The 22746-nt window shown below is 44.9% G+C and overlaps 3 protein-coding genes across 10 annotated transcripts in view; 1 reads left to right on the top strand and 2 right to left on the bottom strand.

Annotated features, from left to right (window-relative positions):
• The window catches only part of LOC110492538 (MOB kinase activator 2), an 88816-nt gene extending 77955 nt beyond the window's left edge, over nt 1–10861 (top strand). For all 5 annotated transcript variants that reach the window (XM_021566957.3, XM_021566953.3, XM_036951679.2 and 2 more), the window contains exons 2-5: nt 2404–2564; nt 4078–4171; nt 8610–8734; nt 9020–10861. In XM_021566957.3, the coding sequence (XP_021422632.1) occupies nt 2404–2564; nt 4078–4171; nt 8610–8734; nt 9020–9333 (694 nt within the window). In that variant the 3' untranslated portion in view covers nt 9334–10861. The remainder of the gene's footprint in view (nt 1–2403; nt 2565–4077; nt 4172–8609; nt 8735–9019) is intronic.
• A 141-nt stretch (nt 10862–11002) lies between these two features.
• LOC110492531 (ATP-sensitive inward rectifier potassium channel 11) lies at nt 11003–12879 on the bottom strand. Its single transcript, XM_021566934.3, has one exon. The coding sequence runs from the start codon at nt 12877–12879 to the stop codon at nt 11713–11715; it is 1167 nt and encodes a 388-aa protein (XP_021422609.2). The 3' UTR covers nt 11003–11712.
• Nucleotides 12880–19217: 6338 nt separating this feature from the next.
• Nucleotides 19218–22746, bottom strand: part of LOC110492500 (ATP-binding cassette, sub-family C (CFTR/MRP), member 8) — a 117887-nt gene continuing 114358 nt past the window's right edge. For all 4 annotated transcript variants that reach the window (XM_090203429.1, XM_090203432.1, XM_090203433.1 and 1 more), the window contains one exon: nt 19218–19497. In XM_090203429.1, the coding sequence (XP_090059555.1) occupies nt 19360–19497 (138 nt within the window). In that variant the 3' untranslated portion in view covers nt 19218–19359. The remainder of the gene's footprint in view (nt 19498–22746) is intronic.

Raw genomic sequence — 22746 nt, 5'->3', positions numbered from 1 at the left:
CAGACCCGAGGCCAGGGCCAGACGCACGTCTCTGGGCAGGAAGTTGACACCGCCTGGTACTAGGAGGAAACCATGCATGCCATAGACTATGTAGTCACGCTCACCAGCCGGCGGTCTGAAGACACTGCTTATAGGAGAGCTTTGAAGCCTGTGACTCAAATTATAGCGTTTAGGTACCTATTCTAGCCCACAGTAATGGGTTCTTCAAGTGTGCCGTGTGTTTTCTGTGTCTGTTTTTGTCAAGGTCGTTGCACGCATGGCGGTTTGAAGTGTCAGGATGATTTTCCGAGGAAAAACAACAGACATGTGAACACACACAAATCTGTGATGAATGCCGAGCGAGCCAGTGCAGGGGTCCTAATTCCTGTTTTTAATTCAATAACCAAACACCACCTCAGCTCTGATTTTTAAGTTCCTTGCAGTGGCCTGGAAGTTCTGGTTTCAAAAGCATTCTCATTTTAAATGATAGGTGAGCTCTTTTCTTGAGTAGACGTGGCGCTATCGATCTATAACAGGAAGTGGGGTTAGGCTGTAATGCAGGGTGATGTTGAGGTCAAAACTGGAACCGTCGGCTGGCTGGCTGACTGACAGACTGGATCTCACAGCTGTTGGCTCTGTCAGACCTTTAGTCTCCATCTTCTATCCCCCTTTTTGTCTATCGCTCCCCTCCTCTCTGGAAGTCTTGCAGCTTGCTGTAGCTCCCCTCCCTCTCGTTGCATGACCAGCTGGACACGCCATCCTGATCCAGTAGTAACGCTGACCAGAGACCAGCCCGGTCTGCTGAGGTCCGTGTGTCTTTTCACCTTTCAGATCTACAGCCGTCTAGTCCTCATGACACTCAAGTCAGACAGTGGAGGGTGGTCTTAAATGTCCTCAAACAGGAGAAGTTGTCAGTGAATGTTTATAGACATGGTCTGTACGGTACTTTCCTCTGTCTTAAATTATTAATTTTTTAAATGCATGTCTGTGTGTGGAAGGGAAAAGCTAGAGGTATGCTTTGGGGGACTAAAAAGTTAAAGTTTTTTTGAGCAGTGTTCCTCAGTCCAAGAAGCCCCGGGTCTCACAGAGGTCTGTCATGTTTTGTAAATCTGTTTTAGTCATTTCCATGGATATGTGAGGGAGTAATGTCCACACTTTTTTCCCCTCAGTCTTTCTTTCTCTTTCTGAAAGTACGTGATTAGGCCTGTGGGCAGCCTCTGTTTTCTCCCTCTTTGGAAAGCAAACTAGCAGTCGTCTTGAGCGTTGGCTTCCCTCTGCACGGCTCCCGCTGAAAAGACGGGAGTGTTTTATGGCCGCTCTAATTTGTATTTTTTTCTCTCTCTCCTGATTCTGGACTGGTGTCAGTTGTCCGGGAATGAGGATCTGGGAGTGGGAAGGAAAGGCTAGAGCCAAGAGCACACGGAGGGTGGGCACATTGTGTTTAAACAGAGGGTGTGGAGAGAGCTGGGGAAAGGAGGGGGTGGGGTAGTTTAAACGAGGGTCAACAGGGGCACAATAAATTCAGGGAGTAAAGTGGAACTCCCCTGTCCTCAAACAAACCCAAACACTGTAATAAGACAGCCCGAAGAGAGAGGGAGAGTGAGTGAGGGAGGGAATGAAATGAAGATGTGTAGGGAGGTAGATGATTAAAAAGGAGGGAGCGAGGAATTGAGCCGTTAGAACGCCGGTCGCCTTCTAAATTGGGCCGCTGAAACTCAGTCGAGGTTAAAGCTCTGTGAAATCCCCAAGAAAATAGTGCCGTAATCGTTGTTGCGTAAATCGAGCCAGGTCTGCTGTGTCCCCAGGCTTTTGTCTGAAATAGGCTAGTCTCACTAGCCTATTAACTCATTCAACCTTTAACCCCTAGATAAGTGGACTAGCTGTTTGGGTGAGGGAAGGCGGAGAGTTACGGCCCTGGAAGTGTAGTGATGGTGTGATATGACAGACTCGTGCTAAAAGTAGCGCTGGAAGTACAAGGCGCTGCGGGCGGGCTAGCTGTGTGGTAACTGGCCCTTACGGGAGGCCAGGGGTCATGCCCTGGGTCAGGCACAGGAACAGAATTCTCTCTGTACAGATGCTGGGTGCACGGTCCTTTTTAGCGGGCTCAAAACCCCACGGCGGGAGAGACACGGCGACCCTGGCACTGACCTGTGTGCGAGTGTGAAACACAAGGTTGTCTGCTAAAGGCGATTCACATAACACACTCAGGCCAGGGTGATACGGCTCAGTTCCACTTTCCGTTGAAGTGAATTTAATGCGTACGAAACAACCCTCTGTAATGTAATGGCTACTAGCTAGATACGGTATCTACCTTTTTTAATTTGTCAAACTGAGTTAAAATGTCCTCTCTGTCGTCTGTGACTGTCTCTGTGCCTCGCTCTAACCTGTCCCCCCCCCCCCCCCTTCTCTTCCTGTCCCCTACAGGAAGTCTAAGACGAAGCCCAATGGGAAGAAGCCGCCAGCGGAAGAGAAGAAGCAGTATCTGGAGGCGGAGTTCACGAAAGTACGGGTGGTCGACTTCGACCTGAAAGAGCTGGTGATGCTGCCCAGGGAGATAGACCTCAACGAATGGCTCGCCAGCAACAGTGAGTCAGCAGCGTACACGCTGAGATAACATATTTTGGGGGGTCGTGTTGAGCCTCCCTCTCGTCTTTCCAGAAACGGCGCCATAGTTTTCAGAGAAGCGAAACACTTGACAGATTTACTTGAAGGTTTCCTCCAGTATTCAGGCATCTGGATTTCTGCCGTACCAGAGTGAGTCTTCTCTTTGAACGTTCAGTAAAGGCACAGCTAAATCCTCAAGACATTTATCTCCAGGTGCAGCTTCTTACGTTATGGACAATTCCAAGGTAACAGTGACAGACCGATTTTGTACTTTAAAATGTATGTCAAACAAAAAAAACAATGATTTTGCAAAGTTAAACAAACCATATAACTATATGCACAATGACTACTTAGCGATTTCCACTGAAACTTTTACAACAAAAGAACACATTTACTTGGAAGAACGGTGCAGAACAGGTTATGGTATGAGACGGTTTGTGCTGTTTGGGCCTCGATTCTGTTACCAAACTTTGCATCTGAACTGTTCTTCGAGTCAATGTAGTTTTTGTCAAATGTTCTGTGGAAATCCTTCGCTATAGTCCTTGTACAAAGAGTTATAGGTTTTGTTTAACTTTGCAATCATCGGTTTTAGTTTGACATACTCCGATTTTTCACGTTAAAATGGAAAATGTCACTCTCTTCCCGTGAAATTGCCCACATACAATGGCTCGATAAGAACAATGTTAACTCTGGGGATCCAGGCATCTCCATCTTAGACGTTTCCTCAGGAAGTGTCTGAACCCCTGTAATGCCCTGCAGGCTGAGACGGCAGAATATTCCATCCAGACTTGACAATCCACTGCCTGTTCTATACATTGCCTTCTCCACTATACAATAAACTATATTGATAGTTTAGGCATTGTCTCTATGGGTTTGGGAAGCCCTGTAACACCCTGCGTTCTCGGTTGTGGGTTGTTTCGTCAGGCGTTGCGTGTGGGGGACTTCACAGGGGTTATTTTGTTTCTCTCGGGGCTTGTTTTGGAGACTGAGCAACCTGTCAGGTGCTCCCAGAGGGAGATGCAAAGAGCCTCCCTTTTTTTTGTCTTTCGACCCCTGTCCGTATCGTTCTATGCTACGTAAGGTTGGCAACAAACAAACGTGGCGAAGAAGAAGCATGAGAAACGTACGAAGAAGTGACCTTGGGGCTAAAATGCTGGTCATGAATGGAGCCAACAGCACCTCCAAAATCTGGTCTGTGTCTGTCGGTCTGTGTCTGTCGGTCTGTGTCTGTCGGTCTGTGTCTGTCGGTCTGTGTCTGTCGGTCTGTGTCTGTCGATCTGTGTCTGTCGATCTGTGTCTGTCTACTTAATACCTGGGGCTGACCATGTACGGTACTGATGGAAATGTTGTCTGTACAGATGAACATAGCGGGGGCTCTATTTGAATGAATTTGTTGCGTGTCGGCTACTTAACCAAGGCTAGATCTGGAGAAGACTCATTGTGGAGTGGGATAATGATATTATACATGATAATAATCCTATTCTCTCCCTTCAGCTACGACCTTCTTCAATCTTATAAACCTGCAGTACAGCACCATCTCCGAGTTCTGCACAGGGGACACCTGTCAAGCCATGACCGCCTGTAACACGTAAGTCACCCCCCCCCCCCCCCCAACCATTGGTTTATTCATCAGTGCTCTGGCCTACCATTGGGTTATTTATCAGATGTCTCGCATCCCATTATACAGACCCATGTCTTGATAGCAGCAGAGCTTTCTGACCGCAGGGCTGCGCTCGGTTACCCCTGACTTTCCATTTTGTAGTCTTCCTTCTCTCTTGCGCTCTCTCCCTCTCGCTCTGTCTCTCCCATAAAGTGGAGGGCTGTGGAGCTATCTAATACTAGTGAGAGACTGTCAGAATGTAGATTTCGCTGTGAGCGTTCTCAAATCGCATGAGCCTTTCTGAGGTGCCTGGCGTTCCTAGCTGGACTGGTGCGTAGTGAGGTCTCTGTTCTTAGAGCACAGAGTTCCTAATTGGAGGTCCAAGATTGAATGGTTCTGAGAAGCTGATGGAAATGTGACCATTTTTGTTTGTGTTCCACCGCCAAGTAAACTGGAGGGGCCTGTCTAGCTAATAGTTATGGTCTCTCTCAGAAAATCCAGTTGAATATGTAGGACTTTTCATGGGCGCCATGACATGAGTCCTCACTATACCATGCATCCATCCTCGGATGGCTTTAGCTCAGAAGTCACCAAACAGAGTCTTAAATAAAAAAAATAAAAATCACCTTCAGCCATAGCTGTTCATAAAGGAATGCCTTTACTCTGTACAAAGACCTATCTACAGCTACAGTTTGTCTATCCCCCCCATACAAAGACAGAGTCTACACCTACAGTAGTCGGAGTCAAAGACCGTCATAACATGGAGGCCTATTCATCCCTGTCTAAGAGAGGGGAGGAGGTTGACTAAGTATTCACCCAACGAGTTGGCCCTGTCAGGGCGGGGTGCTGTTTTCATGTGTGGAGCCCTTGTCTTTGGAAAGAGGCCCTCCTCGCCTGTGTGTACTTACGGCTGGAAAAACCAGATCCCCCACATTTAGGCTAAACCACACTACAAATGTGTGTTTGCACGCATGCGGGCACACACACATACACACGGTGAAAAATGAAAGTGGTAGAGAGAAAGCAAACAATGGAGAAGCCGTTGAGGAATGACAGGCCTGTGACAGATTTGTTGTCAGGTAGCCTCGTCGAGAAAGGGGAATCCTGGGGAAGTTCATGGCAGAAGAAAATAGCCAAATAGGGGTGGAGACCCGGTGTAATTCAGTGATGCCTTGCAACACGTCAAACCAATCAAATGTCTTGCTTTGGCAGAACTCCCAATGGTGCTCACTAGATTAGTGTTGTAGTTGTAGGTGCAACAGTGTGTGAGGATGGCTGAGAAATAGCCCCCACAAAAAATAATAACTTTTTTGTTTCTATGTCTATTTTTGTGTACACAAACTTAATTAGGTCTATAATCCTAACTGTTAAATCGTCCATATGCATTCGGAAAGTATTCAGACCCCTTCACTTCCACGTTTTGTTACGATAACAGCCTTATTCTAAAACACATGAAATAGTTTTTTCCCCCCTCATCAATCTACACACAATACCCCACAATGACAAAGCAAAAAAGTTTTTTAGAAATGTTTGCAAACTGAAATATCAAACTTACATAACTATTCAGACCCTTTACTCAGTCATTTGTTGCGTCGTCTTTAGCAACGATTACAGCCTTGACTCTTTATGGGTATGAAGCTACAAGATTGGAACACCTGTATTTGGGGGAGCTTCTCCCATTCTTCTTTGCAGATTCTCTCAAGCTCTGACAGGTTGGATGGGGAGCGTCGCTGCACAGGCGTTTTGATCGGGTTCAAGTCTGGGCTCAGAGTGGGCCACTGAAGGACATTCAGAGACTTGTCCCAAAGCCACTCCTGCGTTGTCTTGGCTGTGTGCTTGGGGTCATTGTCCTGTTGGAAGGTGAACCTTCGCACCCCAGTCTGAGGTCCAGAGCACTCAGGACCAGGTTTTCATCAAGGATCTCTCTGTACTTTGCTCTGTTCATCTTTCCCTCGATCCTGACTAGTCTCCCTGCCGCTGAAAAACATCCCTCCAGTATGATGCTGTTCTCCCATCTCCACAGAGGAACACTGGAGCTCTGTCAGTGACCATCGGGTTCTTGGTCACCTCCCTGACCAAGGCCCTTTTCCCTCAATTGCTCAGTTTTGCCTGGCAGCCAGCTCTAGTAAGACCATTGGTGGTTCCAAACTTATTCAATTTAAGAGTGATGGAGGCCACTGTGTTCTTGGGGACCTTGAATGCTGCAGAAATGTTTTGGTACCCTTCCCCAGATCTGTGCCTCGACACAATCCTGTCCCGGAGCTCTACGGACAATTACTTCGACCTCATGGCTTGGTTTTTGCTCTGACATGCACTGTTAACTATGGGACCTTATACAGACGTGTGTGCCTTTCTAAATCATGTCCAATCAATTGAATTTACCACAGGTGGACTCCAATCAAGTTGTAGAAACATCAAGGTTATCAATGGAAACAGGATGCTCAATTTTGAGTCTCATAACAACGGGTCTGAATAGTTATGGAAAAATTCAAACAACCTGTGTTCGCTTTGTCATTATAGGGTATTGTGTGTAGATTTATTCTAAAATTGATTATTTCTTTTTCTCATAAGTCTTTAATGTAACAATGTGGGAAAAGTTAAGGGGTCGGAATACTTTTCGAATGCACTGTATATGGAAAAATACACGTTTTAAAATGTCGACTGATTGATTGGTCGAAAGAACAATACTTTTTTTTTTTTTTTTCAGGGGACAGCCCTAAATATTCCAATACGCAAACCCCATAAACCCGAATTCTCCCAGTGTTTCTAAGGAGGATTGTAGTAGGCTGTAACAGCTGTGGAGACGTGCAGCCCGTCAGTCTAATGGTGTGCCACAGTAACGGCACCCGCCCTTTTCCTGCCCTGGCTGGCACTCACCCACCCCACAACACAAAGTCACAGTCAATTCCCCCTACCCCAGGCACTGTAAAATGTGCTATTTTAGGAGAAAAACTTTCCATGCGCTATGGGAACAGGCCCACTTGATAGTCTTATGCCCATTTTATGTGGGTGGGTGAATGGGTGTGTTGGTGTGTGGGTGTTTTTTTTGCCTTGTGGGCTAATGACGTCTGTCTTTTTTGGCATGTTTGCCAGTCTTTGTAAGGTTGTCTGTGTATATGGTGCGTGTTTAGTGGTGTACTCTCCTCAGTGTGGGGCCTGGCCTGGTGCTTGTCTTGTGGTCAGTAGGGCCCTCCTGCAGGGTCAGTTATCTGAACGCTCTACATACCTCAGGATCTGTAACGTCTGCCCCACAGCCCGCCAGGCCGAGACCACGCCATGCTGCTATTGTTAACAAAACCGTCCCCGTTTGGAGAGTTGGTTGAACTTTTCACCCCTCCCCCCTTCCCTGTGAGTTCTCTTCTTTGTGGCGCCTGGTCATGCCGATGTGTTGTGCAGTATATGACCCCATTTAGCTCGCGTAGCCGGCTAGCTCCAGCGCCGGTACAGTATACCCAGGTTGCGTGTGTCCATGCTATCTTTTTGTTTGGTGACTTCACTGACTTGCAATTTGACCTTGCTAACACATGACGTGGGGCGGGGGGGGGTGTCAGTGTCACGTTATTCCGAGACTGCAGGGAATTCGTCCCGATCTGGAAAGGAAACAGGCAGGGGGGTTCGTTAAGACCACTGGAATGGAAATATGCAAACATGTCTATGTTAGAAGGTGGTGGGGTTGGCTGCTTCCTCACTGGACTGGAGGTCTGTCTGGCAGGTCCACACACACACACACACCACACAGTTCAGTCATTCAACACGTTGGGTGAAAGGTCCCGAACAGTCACACCCCTATCCCCTTTAATAATTCCACCTCCTGAATCCAAGTTTTTAACAAGGGGAGGGAACCGATATGATCAAACTTTATCAATGTAGGAGCAACAGTCATTTTTCATACTTTGATCTGGTTTCATCCGAATATCATCCAATTTCATGAAAAACATGATTTTTTTTTGACTGTCCACGGTCTTGTTTGGAGATGAGGAAATGCTGTGAATGTGTAGGCTTTCACATAGGGGTTTGTGTGTTCATCTTTCAGCATGATGATGTGAATTGATGCAGCCGTTTTTAGTTTCTGGAAAAGCACACCATGCAGTGTAAGGAAGCTGCCTCGCCTGGTGCACATTCTTTACCCGAGATGATTCACAGTATGATATATATATATATGTGGTAGTGATTTGAACCTATCGAGTTGTTCCTTTTCAAGATCAGATGACTTGTCAGCGATAACATACTAGGCGAAGTAATAATAGCCTCAATCTCGTACATTTCAAAGCACACGTGTTTATTTCCTGGGGCCACCCATACGGAGAATGTTTGCACGCATGTCAGTAAGTCGCTGTGGATAAAAGTGGCTGCTAAAGGGCTATTATTATTATTTATATGGAGGTAATGGAGTAGAAAAATGACCAACTGTCTTGTTTGTGTCCAGAATATACTACTGGTATGACGAGAGGGGGAAGAAGACAAAGTGCACTGCACCTCAGTACGTCGACTTCGTCATGAGTCTGGTGCAGAAGCTGGTCACAGACGACGACATCTTTCCTACGAAATACGGTGAGTTTAAGCTCTGGTCCACGCCCGCAGCGCCGCGCGGTGGTCAGTCTACAGCACTGCAGCCTCTCCCTGGTTCTCTGACATCAAACTGAAGCTGGACTTTGAACTGTGCCACTGCTGCCCTCTACTGTCTTCAATTAAGTAATGTGTTGAATGTTTGTATTTTTGGCACTTCATAGCTGTCTTGGCATTGTGATAATAGCTTCTTTTTTTACATCAGAATGGTAATGCTAGCACCAAATGATTTCTAAACTTGCTCTCCTCTCCTCTTGTCTCTCCGTGCAGGCAAGGAGTTCCCCAACGCGTTTGAGTCTTTGGTAAAGAAGATCTGCCGGTATCTGTTCCACGTCCTGGCTCACCTCTTCTGGGCGCACTTTAAGGAGACAGTCGCTCTGGATCTACAGGGCCACTTGAACACTCTGTACGCACATTTCATTGTTTTCATAAGGGAATTCAACCTGGTCGACCCCAAGGAGACCTGTATCATGGACGACCTGTCCGAAATCCTCTGTGCTCCCGCGCCCCCAGCACCTGCCGCCCCTTCCTCCCCCACCTCGGCCCCTTCCCCCTCCTCACACAACCATGTGACGGAGAGATGAGCAGGGGTCGCCGCGAGAAGCAGCCCCGGGAAGGAGGTGGTAGATGATAAAGATAGAGGAGAGATGTGGAAACAGAATGCCTGGTCCCCTTCCTAGGCCTCTGGCTTCAGCAGCAGGACCTGGAGACCTTCCACTACCCTTATATTTCGCTATGACGCCAGCCAGCCGGAAGGATCCAGGGGGGGAGGGTTTTTTGGGGGGTGGGGGGTAGGGGGGGTGTGTGTGTTGTCATGCCAACAGGAATTGGCGTCGGCATGTTCCTCCCAGGGGCAAATCCCTCCCATCTGCTCTGCAATTTAACCTAGGAACAAACTATGTGTAATGTTTTATTTGACTTTTATTATATTTAGTTTTTTATTTTTCTCATTTGAGGACAGTGTGTCTGTTTTGCCCTTTCCTCCCTCTGTCCTCTGCCTAAAGTATAGTTCAGGACGGTGGCTCTGCTTTGCTTGAACATACTATTTGTACAGTGTTGTTATTGTGTGGAGGAAAGGCGACTCTATTAACGCGTTGGCTCGTTGCTCCCCCCTAGTGGTGGGAGGATTGAAGGGGAACGGTCACTACGCTGGCCTATAGGGAGCTGCCATGTAACTGCCTGGTGGGCAATACTAGCCAATCACTGTTTGGGTTGTTAATCTTGGGATGATTCAAGTGCTTCCCTACTCAGGACCTGAGAGAACACAAGTCACTGCTGCCAGAGAGAAGTATTCTATTTTTCTCATTCTCTCTGTCCACAAAACTTCTCTCAGTCCCTTAAATATTAATTACAGTTGTCATTCTGGTATTACTCTAGTCAGGTGATGTACCTCTCTTTAACAGCTCCATCCCAGCGGCCACCCATAGAGGGCAGTATAGACCGGGTGGCACTGCCACACAAGCAGGGAGATAGAGAAGAAGATTGTATATTAGATATTTAATCTGACCAGACATGTTACAACAAGACAAACGGGTTCCCATTATTTGAGTACAGGGGAAGGTGGTGGAGAGTGGAGACCTCTTCCCCAGGGAACAGAGCTGTTTGCTGTGGGTACGGTACAGCGGCAGCAGCACAGGAGAAGGACAAAGACATTGGTTATGTCTGCACGCCCAAAGAGAAGGGAGGAGAGAGGATACGTGTGGGGTTGGTCTGTTTGCTGTTCTGTGGAACAAGCCCCACAGTCTCTTGACGATACCCCCCCCCCCCTAGCCCCTTTTGGTTTTTATTTTCCCTTTCAAATGTACTTTTTATTTTTTATTATTATCAAAGATGAAACTAGTTCATGAAAAATAATGGCATCCTTACACATGTATAGACAAATGCACAGTCTGCTTCAACTTCACTGTACAGAGAGTGGCAAGCTGAATCCGTCAGACATAGCCTCTGTATCAAGGAGGATTTGGGTTTATAGTTTATTTATATATATATATATTTTTTTTTGCAGGGTGGTTCAGTTCTGGCTTTAATTTTTATGTATTTTAATTAACTAAGTTAAAAGCAATTTAATATTTTAAACTCTGCGGATAATAATCGAATAAAAGACAAATGCCGCTCGGTCTCATGTTGTCTTCTGTCAACGTGATGATGACTAAGATGTGTGGCATGCATAGTAACTTCACAAGGAAAACAGGTCACTTTTCAAGGAACTTCTCCTCTGCATATAATCCATGCAAACACACACATACTGTACAGTACATGTCAACAGGCATTCCTTTATTTCCGTGTCAAGCTTTGCATAAGACAATATGTTTTTACCATACAAGAGCATCATTATGTAGATCAGCGCTGGTCAATTGTTTTCATGCAGGGTCAGATGAAAAGCCTGCAAGGAGCCCAGTTGTCCGGGAGGAGTGTTGGGCACCAGTCTACTACACACACACACGCTGGCCTGTGCCTTCAAACTGGATAATTGCATAGCTTTGTATGTTACACATCTATCCAACTGCGTTCCATCATTCATATGTTTTCATTGAGCACCCTGAGTATAAGGTATTTGATACGTGCATGTTCTGGGATTGATAGAACGGCAGGATGTTCAGGCCCCTAAAATCACCTAACGCTTTCAGGTAATATAGTACATTTAACATTGCAGTATGTAGGGGCACATGGCTATTAGGCTACCATACTAAATCAATACCCACAGGGTGTGCAGGGTTTTGTTCTAGCCCAACACTGGATTCATTTAAACATATAGTCAGTCCTTGGTTGAAGATGTGTGCTGGGCTAGAACATGCATGCACACCTTGTGGGTCCCAGTGCCCAGAATCAGAACATCATTGGACATAAACAGCATTTCTGTAACATTACAAAAATATCCATGAAAATTATATTGGTAATAAAAATCTCAATTTCATATACAAAATGCATTGGCACTATCCACTCCTTTTATTAAAGTGGTATATTTAGGCTAGTGGGCTGATGGTGCTTTGACGCTTGATGCGCAGTGAGAGTTGCCGCCTTCTCACCGACGGCCGCGGGGTGGAGTGCTCGTGCAGCTTAAACCTGGCGATGCCTCCGTCCTCATCCAGTTTCTTGGCACTGCAGCTGGGTGTCGGTACTCTAATCGCGTTACCGAATTTGGAGTAGTCTACCGCGTACGTGCCCTCTTCCTCGGTTATAGTGGGCACAAAGCGCTGCCCCCACAGTATCTCCTCGGACAGATAGGATGTCCGGGCCTGGGTGGTTATCCCCGTGGTCTCCACCACCCCCTCCAGCACCACTATCACCTCGATGTCATTATTTTGTAAGTCCGCTGGTGACAGCTCATAGAGCGGGCTGTCTTTGTTGATAATGTGACATATGATAAGAGGGGCTACCAGGAAAATACCGTTGGTCCCCACGGGGTTGTCCATGTGAATGTCTATCTGGTCCAGGGGGACCACCTCGCCCTCCGGAGTGGTGCTACGCCTTACCACCTGCATCCGCACGGTGGCGCTGATTATCATGCTCTTCCTCAGGTCCCCTAAACGGATCATAAAGCAGAGCCTGTTATTTCGGATGGAAATGACAGCGTGCTTGCTGAAGATCAGCGTCTCGGCGCGCCGGTTCGCCTGGGCCGTCTTCATAAATATACACCCCAGCATGATGGCGTTAATCAGCAAGCCCACGATGTTCTGAATGATGAGGACCACTATGGCGGACAAACATTCCTCTGTGACCATGCGTCCACCGAACCCGATGGTCACCTGCACCTCTATGGAGAAAAGGAAAGCGGAGGAGAAGGAGTGGATGTCCGTTACGCAAGGGACAAAGTCGTCACCTTTTTGATCCAGGTCGCCGTGTGCAAAGGCAATGAGCCACCACGCCATCGCAAACAGCAGCCAGCTGCATAGAAACGACATGGTGAAAATTATAAGTGTGTGAAGCCATTTTAGATCCACTAAAGTGGTGAAAACATCCTGTAGGAACCGTCCTTGTTCGCGAATGTTCGTGTGGGCCACATTACAAGTTCCATTTTTGGCAACGAACCGAGCCTTCCGCGCTTTCCCCTTGAATTTAGGCTGCTGGACATCCTCAGCCAAGCGGGTCAGCAAGTAGTCGTCAGGGACCAGTCCTTTTCGGGACAACATAGTGATCCCATAGCCTACTATTCACCGCGGGACCAATGATTAAGCAGATTAGCTACCTCTTGATTAAAATCTATAGGCTAATTTCCTCTTCTCATGTGCGTCCCCTAACAGAAGGCGACCGCTCGTGACAGTTCTCATCCCGAATGACCGCAGCTGCCAGAGGAAGAGTGTTGCTCTGTCATCTAGTTTCTAAAAGTATGTGAGCTCTTCACATTGCCCCGTTCCAGATCAGGCAGGCGCACCACCATAGCCGCCCAGGTCCCATGAGAAGATTCTGCATTCAGCTGCCGCTGTCAGTCACGCAACAGCAACTCGATAGTAGCCAACCGTCGCAATTGACGCACTGGTCTGGCGCGCTTGTCCGCGATTAATGTTCATTCCTACGGATAAAATGGTAGATAACCCGCAACAGCAGTGGTGATAAAACTACCCCCGGTCCATCGTTTGGAGGAGGCAGGCAGGTTTGCTCGTACTAGGAAACGAGAGCTCGAGTTGGGAAGGCGTTTAGGCAGAACAAACCGTTCTTTATTTACACATTACTCCATCTGTAGGCTAATATGAGACATTATCTCAATGCCTGGATTATGCTGGTGGCATTTCCCTCTAGGGATAAATTAATTTAATTTAGTTAAATTGTGTATTAACTCCAATAGTTTATTTCTGGAACGTTGTTACATAGGGTTAATTCAGAAAGAGTGGCAAATCATATAAACTGTGTCAGTTTAATCCTGACGCGTTTATTTATTGGTCTGACGACAGGAAGTCAAAAACTATTGTTACTAAATAAACCCGTGCAGAGAAACCACATGATCAAAGTCACATCACTTCATTGGTGTGACATCACAGCGGGGGGCAGCGCAAGCTTCAAACAGGAAGCTTTTCAGTTGTCCTGCTTTATCAACCATAGCTTCCTAAAAAAACATGGAGTAGCTACAGTGGGACAGTCTTATAGGCTTTTCCAATGGAGGAAAGAGATCCAGTTTACACTAGGGAACCCTATCGCAAGGGGTCTAGTTTTTGTAGTACTACACTAAACAAAGCTAAAGCTTACCTTGACTTGGAAGAGTTCCAGTGTTGTGTTGGAAAGTCATAGCCAGCTAGCTAACATAGCATCTGTTTGTGCAGGGGTTTTCAGTAGGCTAAACTAGCTAGCTGCATTTGCTAGCTAAGTAAGTAAAACTGAAAGTTTAAAAAACAATAATGACAATTTCTCTCTTGCTTCTCCATTTTGGAATAAATTAATTTGTTCAAAACTGTTCCAACTACTGTCTTTCTCTCTCTTTGAGTCAGCTCACCACATTGTATGCACTGCAGTGCTAGCTAGCTGTAGTTTATGCTTTCAGTACTAGATTAATTCTCTGATCCTTTGATTGGGTGGAGAACATGTCAGTCATGCTGCAAGAGCTCTGATAGGACGTCTTCTGGAAGTTGTCATAATTAAATGTGTAAGTCTATGGAAGGGGGTGAGAACCATGAGCCTCCTAGGTTTTGTATTGTAGTCCGTGTACCCAGAGGAGGACGGAAGCTAGCTGTCCTCCGGCTACACCATGGTGCTACCCTACAGAATGCTGTTGAGATTGCTGTAAACCTTCTTTGCAAAATAGTGTGTTTTAATCAATCATTTGGTGACATGATTATATTTAGTATAGTTTTATCTAAAAACGATAACTGGATTCATTAGTCCGGAAAACGTTTCCACTGATCCAGAGTCCAATAGTGGCAAGCTTTACATCATTCCAGCTGACGCTTGGCATTGCGCATGGTGATCTTAGGCTTGTGTGCACCAGCTCGGCCATGGAAACACATTTCATGAAGCTCCTGACGAACAGTCCTTGTGCTGACGTTGCTTCCAGAGGCAGTTTGGAACTCGGTCGTGAGCAATGTAACCGAGGAAGGATGATTTTTACGTGCTACACGCTTAGCACTCTTCAGCCCCGTTCTGTGAGCTTGGGTGGCCTACCCTATTGTGGCTGAGCTGTTTTTGCTTCTAGATGTTTCCACTTCATAATAACAGCACCTAAAGTTGACTGGGGCAGCTCTAGCAGGGCAGAAATGTCAAGAGCTGACTTAATGGCCGTTCTAATGCCAATTTTGGTCTATGGAGATTGCATGGCTGTGTGCTAGATTTTATACACCTGTCAGCGACGGGTGTGGCTGAAATAGCTGAATCCACTAATTTGAAGGGACTAATCCACTAATTTGACTTTTGTGTATATATAGTATACCTTTAAAAAAGGAAAGTAGGGGCATAGATCAGAAAACCAGTCAGTGTCTGGTGTGACCACCATTTGCTTCATGCAGACCGACAAATCTCCTTTGCATAAAGTTGAACAGGCTGTTTGTGGCCTGTGGAAAGTTTTCCCACTCCTCTTCAATGGCTGTGCAAAGTTGCTGGATATTGGCGAGAGCTGGAACACGCTGGTGTATACGTCGATCCAGAGCATCCCAAACATGCTCAATGGGTAACATGCCTGGTGAGTATGCAGTCCATGGAACAACTGGGACATTTTCAGCTTCCAGGAATTGTGTACAGATCCTTGAAACATGGGGCCGTGCATTGTCATTCTGAAACATGAGGTGATTGCGGCAGAGGAATGGCATGACACTGGGCCTCAGGATCTTGTCACAGCATCTCTGTGCATTCAAATTACCATAGATAAAATGCAATTGTGTTCGTTGTCCATAGCTTATGCCTACACATATCATAACACCACCGCCACCATGGGGCACTCTGTTCACAATGTTGACATCAGCAAACCGCTCACCCACATGACGCCATACACGCTTGTCTGCCATCTGCCCGGTACAGTTGAAACTGGGATTCATCTGTGAAGACTACACTTCTCAAGCAGGCCAGTGGCCATCAAAGGTGAGCATTTGCCCACTGCAGTCGGTTACGACACCAAACTGCATTCAGGTCAAGACCCTGGTGAGGACGAAGAGCACACAGATGAGCTTCCCTGAGACCGTTTCTGACAGTAGGTGCAGAAAAACTTCGGTTTTGCAAACCCACAGTTTCATCAGCTGTCAGAAATTGACATTCGATTTTCTGACAACAGCTCTAGTAGACGTTCCTGCAGTCAGCATGCCAATTTTATACTCCCTTAAAACTAGCATGTTTGTATTTTGTGACAAAACTGCACATTTTAGAATGGCCTTTTATTGTCACCAGCACAAGGTGCACCTGCGTAATGATCGAGCCGTTTAATCAGCTTCTTGATATGCCACAACTGTCAGGTGGATGGATTATCTTGGCAAATGAGAAATTCTCACAAACAGGGATGTAAACACGTGTGCACAACATTTGAGAGAAATAAGCTATTGTGCATATGGAACATTTCTGGGATCTTTTATTTCAGCTCATGAAACATGGGACCAACACTTCATATGTTACGTTTATATTTAAGTTCAGTGTATATGTATATATACACACAGTACCAGTCAAAAGTTTGGACACCTACTCATTCAAGGGATTTTGTTTATTTTTACTATTTTCTACATTGTAGAATAATAATGAAGACATCAATGTTAAACAGATCAAAATATATTGTATAAGTAGCCACCCTTTGCCTTGATAACTGATTTGCACACTTGGCATTCTCTCAACCAGCTTCACCTGGAATACTTTTCCAACAGTCTTGAAGGTGTTCCAACATATGCTGAGCACTTGTTGGCTGCTTTTCCTCCACTCTTTCAGTCCAACTCATCCCAAACCATCTCAATTGGGTTGAGGTCGGGTGATTGTGGAGGCCAGGTCATCTGATGCAGCACTCCATCACTCTCCTTCTTGGTCAAATAGTTCTTACACAGCCTGGAGGTGTGTTGGGTCATTGTCCTTTTGAAAAACAATTGATAGTTCCACTCAGCGCAAACCAGATGGGATGGCGTATCGCTGCAGAATGCTGTGGCAGCCATGCTGTTGGCAGTCTAAATAAATCACTGACAGTGTCACCAGCAAAGCAACCCGACAACATCACACCTTCTCCGCCATGCTTCACGGTGGGAACAACACATACGGAGATCATTCGTTCACCTACTCTGCGTCTCACAAAGACACGGCAGTTGGAACCAAAAATCGCAAATTTGGACTCATCAGACCAAAGAACAGATTTCCACCGGTCTAATGTCCATTGCTCGTGTTTCTTGGCCCAAGCAAGTCTCTTCTTATTATTAGTGTCCTTTCATAGTGGTTTCTTTGCAACAATTCGACCACGAAGGCCTGATTCACGCAGTCTCCTCTGAACAGTTGATGTTGAGATGTGTCTGTTACTTGAACTCTGTGAAGCATTTATTTGGGCCGCAATTTCTGAGGCTGGTAACACTAATGAACTTATCCTCTGCAGCAGAGGTAACTCTGGGTCTTCCTTTCCTGTGGCGGTCCTCATGAGAGCCAGTTTCATCATAGCGCTTGGTGGTTTTTGCGACTGCACATGAAGAAACTTTCTAAGTTCTTGAAATGTTCCCCATTGACTGACCTTCATGTCTAAAAGTAATGATGGACTGGTAATTTCTCTTTGCTTATTTTACTTGTTCTTGCCATAATATGGACTTGGTCTTTTACCAAATAGGGCTATCTTCTGCATACCAACCCTACCTTGTCACAACACAACTGATTGGCTCAAATGCATTAAGGAAGGAAATTCCCAAATTAACTTTTAACAAGGAACTCCTGTTAATTGAAATGCATTCCAGGTGACTACCTCATGAAGCTGGTTGAGAGAATGCCAAAAGTGTGCAAATATGTCATCAAGGCAAAGGGTGGCTACTTTGAACAATCTCAAATATAAAATATATTTTGATTTGTTTAACACTTTTCTGGTTAATACACGATTCCATAGTTGTGATGTCTTCACTATTATTCTACAATGTAGAAAATACAAAAAAATAAAGAAAAACCCTGGAATGAGTAGGTGTGTCCAAACTTTTGACTGGTACTGCATATCTTGCTAATTTTTTATTGTACAATTTCTGAGTGAATTCAGAAAAAGTGGGATACTGTTTGGATTTCTGTCTTCTGTAACCTCTTCAGACATATCTATCCAACATATTAGTCCAACACATGATATCTTTCTGAAATTCCCAGATGATCACACAAAATTGAATTGTCATTCGGGAACAATTAGGACTACAATAATGGTGTCCCAGTTTATCGAACCTGCTGTCCCAGTCTTCCAAATGCAAACTGAAAATATGGTTGACTCAGTGGTCACAAACGGGCGTGTCATGCCTCCTGTGAAGATAAAACACTTTTTGTGGGATTAGGAAACACCTTGAGAATTTCAGAGACCATGTGTTGGATTAACAAGCTGGATGGATGTCTGAAGAGGTTACAGAAGACGGAAATGCATTCCAAATTCACCCTAGAAGGTTATTCATCCATTCCCAATGATAGACAATCTTCCCAAACACTAATGACAATACATTGATAAGAACATAATTAGGCAACACACTAAACTATTTTCTTTATCTCGGATAGTAGGCCTAAACATACATCATCTCAGTCCCTCTCATGCTGTTTACAAGGCTATGATTCATGTCCTACATTTTTTGTTTCTGACACGTTAATCTCGCATTCACTGCACACTAAACCCATGCTGACCTGGGTTCACATTTTCAGGAAGGCCATGGGTGCTGGGGTCTCCATAACAAACCAGGGGACTCCATACATGTTCATTATATTAACCTTGGCACGCCCATAAACATTACCAATTGCTTGGAGGAGACTGAAATGTGTGTGACCTGGGATGCGTTCATCACTAGGCAACGTTTTGGAACGTTCAGATAGAAAGATGCTATATAGAACAAACATGCATCTCTGACCTGTAGAATAAGGAATCACGTCGGCTCTATTCGTTTCATTTCTATCTGCAACGTTCGACAATGGTTGGCTATTGAACGTGGAGTCAAAAGGGTGTCTGGCCCCCGAGCATCCAATCAGGGCTCACATGTCAGAGAGTGCAAGGCCGGTTTATGGTAGTGGTGAATGACTCCATGATTCACAAGCTTCTCAGTTACTATTGACTGTAGGAGCGTTCCTCTGCCCAGGCGTTGCTGGCGCATGCCAGAGCTTATGCCTGGATAGGTATTTTACATATCACCTAACCACATATGTTATAGCAATCTGGTGCCCGACGGCACAGTCGATGATGTGGCACGCAACCGTTGGTTGATGCATGCAACGTCTGAGCAGGGGAATGCGACCCATTTCTAGATCAACCCCAAAGTCAATTAGTGTCATTCTGACCCAGCCTTCCACAGCCGAATCATTGCTCTGTACAGTGTGAGATCACACAAATCTACCTTCCTGTCACTAAACTGTATGCAAAACACTGCTGCACAATGAGTATTTATGTTTTTTTTTTATTAACAAATAATTCATATTTAATGTTACGAATATCATACATAATTAGAAAATAAAATTATAATATATAGCCCATGGTACAATTGCACTTTGGAATGTCCTCCCCTCTTTCTCCTCGGTCACTTGTCCGCCTTGACGAAGGAGGCGAAGACACTGTCCTCTTTCTCCAGCAGCGCCTGGGGTCTGTCGTATTCTAGAATGAGCCCTCGCTTCATCACGATCACCAGGTCTGCTTTCAGGATGGTGTGGACACGATGCTGAGTAAAGAGAGAGAGAACAAGTAGACAGAAATAAACAGATTAGGTTAAGAAGAAATATAAACGTTTTCAACAACTTCCGTGTTTTGACATTCTGGGTTACATAGATTACGAATATACAGTGGGGCAAAAAAAAGTATTTATTCAGCCACCAATTGTGCAAGTTCTCCCACTTAAAAAGATGAGAGAGGCCTGTAATTTTCATCATAGGTACACTTCAACTATGACAGACAAAATGAGAAAAAAAATCCAGAAAATCACAATTGTAGGATTTTTAATGAATTTGGTCACCTACAAACAAGCAAGATTTCTGGCTCTCACAGACCTCTTTAAGAGGCTCCTCTGTCCTCCACTCGTTACCTGTATTAATGGCACCTGTTTGAACTTGTTATCAGTATAAAAGACACCTGTCCACAACCTCAAACAGTCACACTCCAAACTCCACTATGGCCAAGAACAAAGAGCTGTCAAAGGACACCAGAAACAAAATTGTAGACCTGCACCAGGCTGGGAAGACTGAATCTGCAATAGGTAAGCAGCTTGGTTTGAAGAAATCAACTGTGGGAGCAATTATCAGGAAATGGAAGACATACAAGACCACTGATAATCTCCCTCGATCTGGGGCTCCACGCAAGATCTCACCCCGTGGGGTCAAAATGATCACAAGAACGGTGAGCAAAATCCCAGAACCACACGGGGGGACCTAGTGAATGACCTGCAGAGAGCTGGGACCAAAGTAACAAAGCCTACCATCAGTAACACACTACGCCGCCAGGGACTCAAATCCTACAGTGCCAGACGTGTCCCCATGCTTAAGCCAGTACATGTCCAGGCCCGTCTGAAGTTTGCTAGAGAGCATTTGGATGATCCAGAAGAAGATTGGGAGAATGTCATATGGTCAGATGAAACCAAAATATAACTTTTTGGTAAAAACTCAACTCGTCGTGTTTGGAAGACATAGAATGCTGAGTTTCATCCAAAGAACACCATACCTACTGTGAAGCATGGGGGTGGAAACATGCTTTGGGGCTGTTTTTCTGCAAAGGGACCAGGACGACTGATCCGTGTAAAGGAAAGAATTAATGGGGCCATGTATCGTGAGATTTTGAGTGAAAACCTCCTTCCATCAGCAAGGGCATTGAAGATGAAACGTGGCTGGGTCTTTCAGCATGACAATGATCCCAAACACACCGCCCGGGCAACAAAGGAGTGGCTTCGTAAGAAGCATTTCAAGGTCCTGGAGTGGCCTAGCCAGTCACCAGATCTCAACCCCATAGAAAATCTTTGGAGGGAGTTGAAAGTCAGTGTTGCCCAGCAACAGCCCCAAAACATCACTGCTCTAGAGGAGATCTGCATGGAGGAATGGGCCAAAATACCAGCAACAGTGTGTGAAAACCTTGTGAAGACTTACAGAAAACTTTTGACCTCTGTCATTGCCAACAAAGGGTATATAACAAAGTATTGAGATAAACTTTTGTTATTGACCAAATAGTTATTTTCCACCATAATTTTCAAATAAATTCATTAAAAATCCTACAATGTGATTTTCAGGATTTTTTTCTCATTTTGTCTGTCATAGTTGAAGTGTACCTATGATGAAAAGTGGGAAAACTTGCACAATTGATGGCTGACTAAATTATTTTTTGCCCAATTGTATATATGGGGCTTCCCCTTTTCATGCACTTTTCTCTCTACGCGTATTTATTCAGACCTAGAATTTAAGCATGAGAATAACAAGCATGCTATTCATCAGCTATTCGTTTCGGGTCGAGATCAAAGAAATGCAGATGTAGCGGAGGTGTGTCTACAGATACACCGTATTCTGACCTGGATTTAATTCCCTCAGAATTCTACCCACGACGCGAGAGGAAATCATGAACCGAGGTCAGGCGAACCTGCTTGTTCTTGTGGAAAAAGCATTTACTTCTTCCCCCCCCCCCCCCCCCCAATATAAATAACAGCATTATATATGCGCTGTCATTTATAAATTCATAAGAGATATAAGAACTATGATTAGAAATACACATAGCAATTGTTTTAGATGATTTTTCCTTGTGAAACCAGTCATATGGGAAGCAAACTGAAAATCATATCAACATGACATATTGCCGGCCCCTTTTCCACAGTGAAGCAGGCTATAAATAGCTGTGCCGTTATTCAGAATTGTAAGCGTATGCCCTCGTAATTTATAGGGATTCAATTTGGAGACCCAAGCTATAGGCTTCTGTAGCGCCGAACCTGCCGATTTGATTGATGAAAGCACTTTAGAATGTTTTAATTATATGCCCGGCCTTTTCTCATTTTTATTTGACCATTTGTGTCAAGTTAAATATTAGCCACTATCGGGAGCCATCTGTACCTAGCTATCTTCCTCGAGGACCAGAGTTCTGCAGAACTGAAAATAATGTCTCCTAGAGTTCTCTCTCAATCTCCCTTTCCCATGGGAAACCACCATATATGGCTGCCTGGTCGTCACTTTTGACTCTTGATATTCTAACTTAAGATAATAAAAAGCATATTTGCTCCCACAGAATACAGTCCAATTGAAAAAAAAACAAAGCAGGAGGACAGTGGCCCTCCAGCACTGCACTACCAGTTCAGATTGTTATATTTCTATGCTACCCAGTTCTACCTATGCTATATCTACACTCCCCTCCGTATGCATTTGGAAAGTGAAGCTACAATTTTCAATTTGGCTCTATAATCCACCATTTTGGATTGAAGATCAAATGTTTCATATGAGGCGACAGTACTTGAGGGTATTGAGGGTATTTTCATACCTGTTTTACTGTTAATAAATGAAAGCACTTTATATAGTTCGCCCATTTTAAGTAGTCAAAAGTATTTGGACAAATTCACCTATAGAGTATTAAAGTAGACAAAACTTCAGTATTTGGTCCTATATTCCTAGCACGCAATGACTAGATCAAGTGTGTGACTCTACAAACTTGCTGGATGCATTTGCAGTTTGTTTCGGTTGTGTTGTGTTTTGCCCAATAGGAAGTGAATGGTGAATGATGACTGGAGTCATTTCCTTTCTAAGTGAGTAAGATAAGATATTTCTGGACACATAAATGAAATATGATCATGAAAAATCATCAATGAATCACAAATAATGATGATTGAGAAAGTTACAGAGGCTACAACAAAAGATGCTAAATTCTCACCATTACCAATAACGGGATATTAACATTTAAAGGAGGGGTGGGGGTATTTTTGTCTCTCTAACTTTCTCATTTTTTATCATTC

Source organism: Oncorhynchus mykiss, chromosome 2 (genome assembly GCF_057628025.1).
Source record: "Oncorhynchus mykiss isolate SJ-2025 chromosome 2, ASM5762802v1, whole genome shotgun sequence".
Lineage (NCBI taxonomy): Eukaryota > Metazoa > Chordata > Actinopteri > Salmoniformes > Salmonidae > Oncorhynchus > Oncorhynchus mykiss.
This window is presented reverse-complemented; position numbering and strand designations above follow the sequence as displayed.

What these genes read in the sequence shown, in the direction of transcription:
- LOC110492531 (XM_021566934.3), bottom strand. Translation starts at nt 12,879, where the DNA reads ATGTTGTCCCGAAAAGGACTGGTCCCTGACGACTACTTGCTGACCCGC.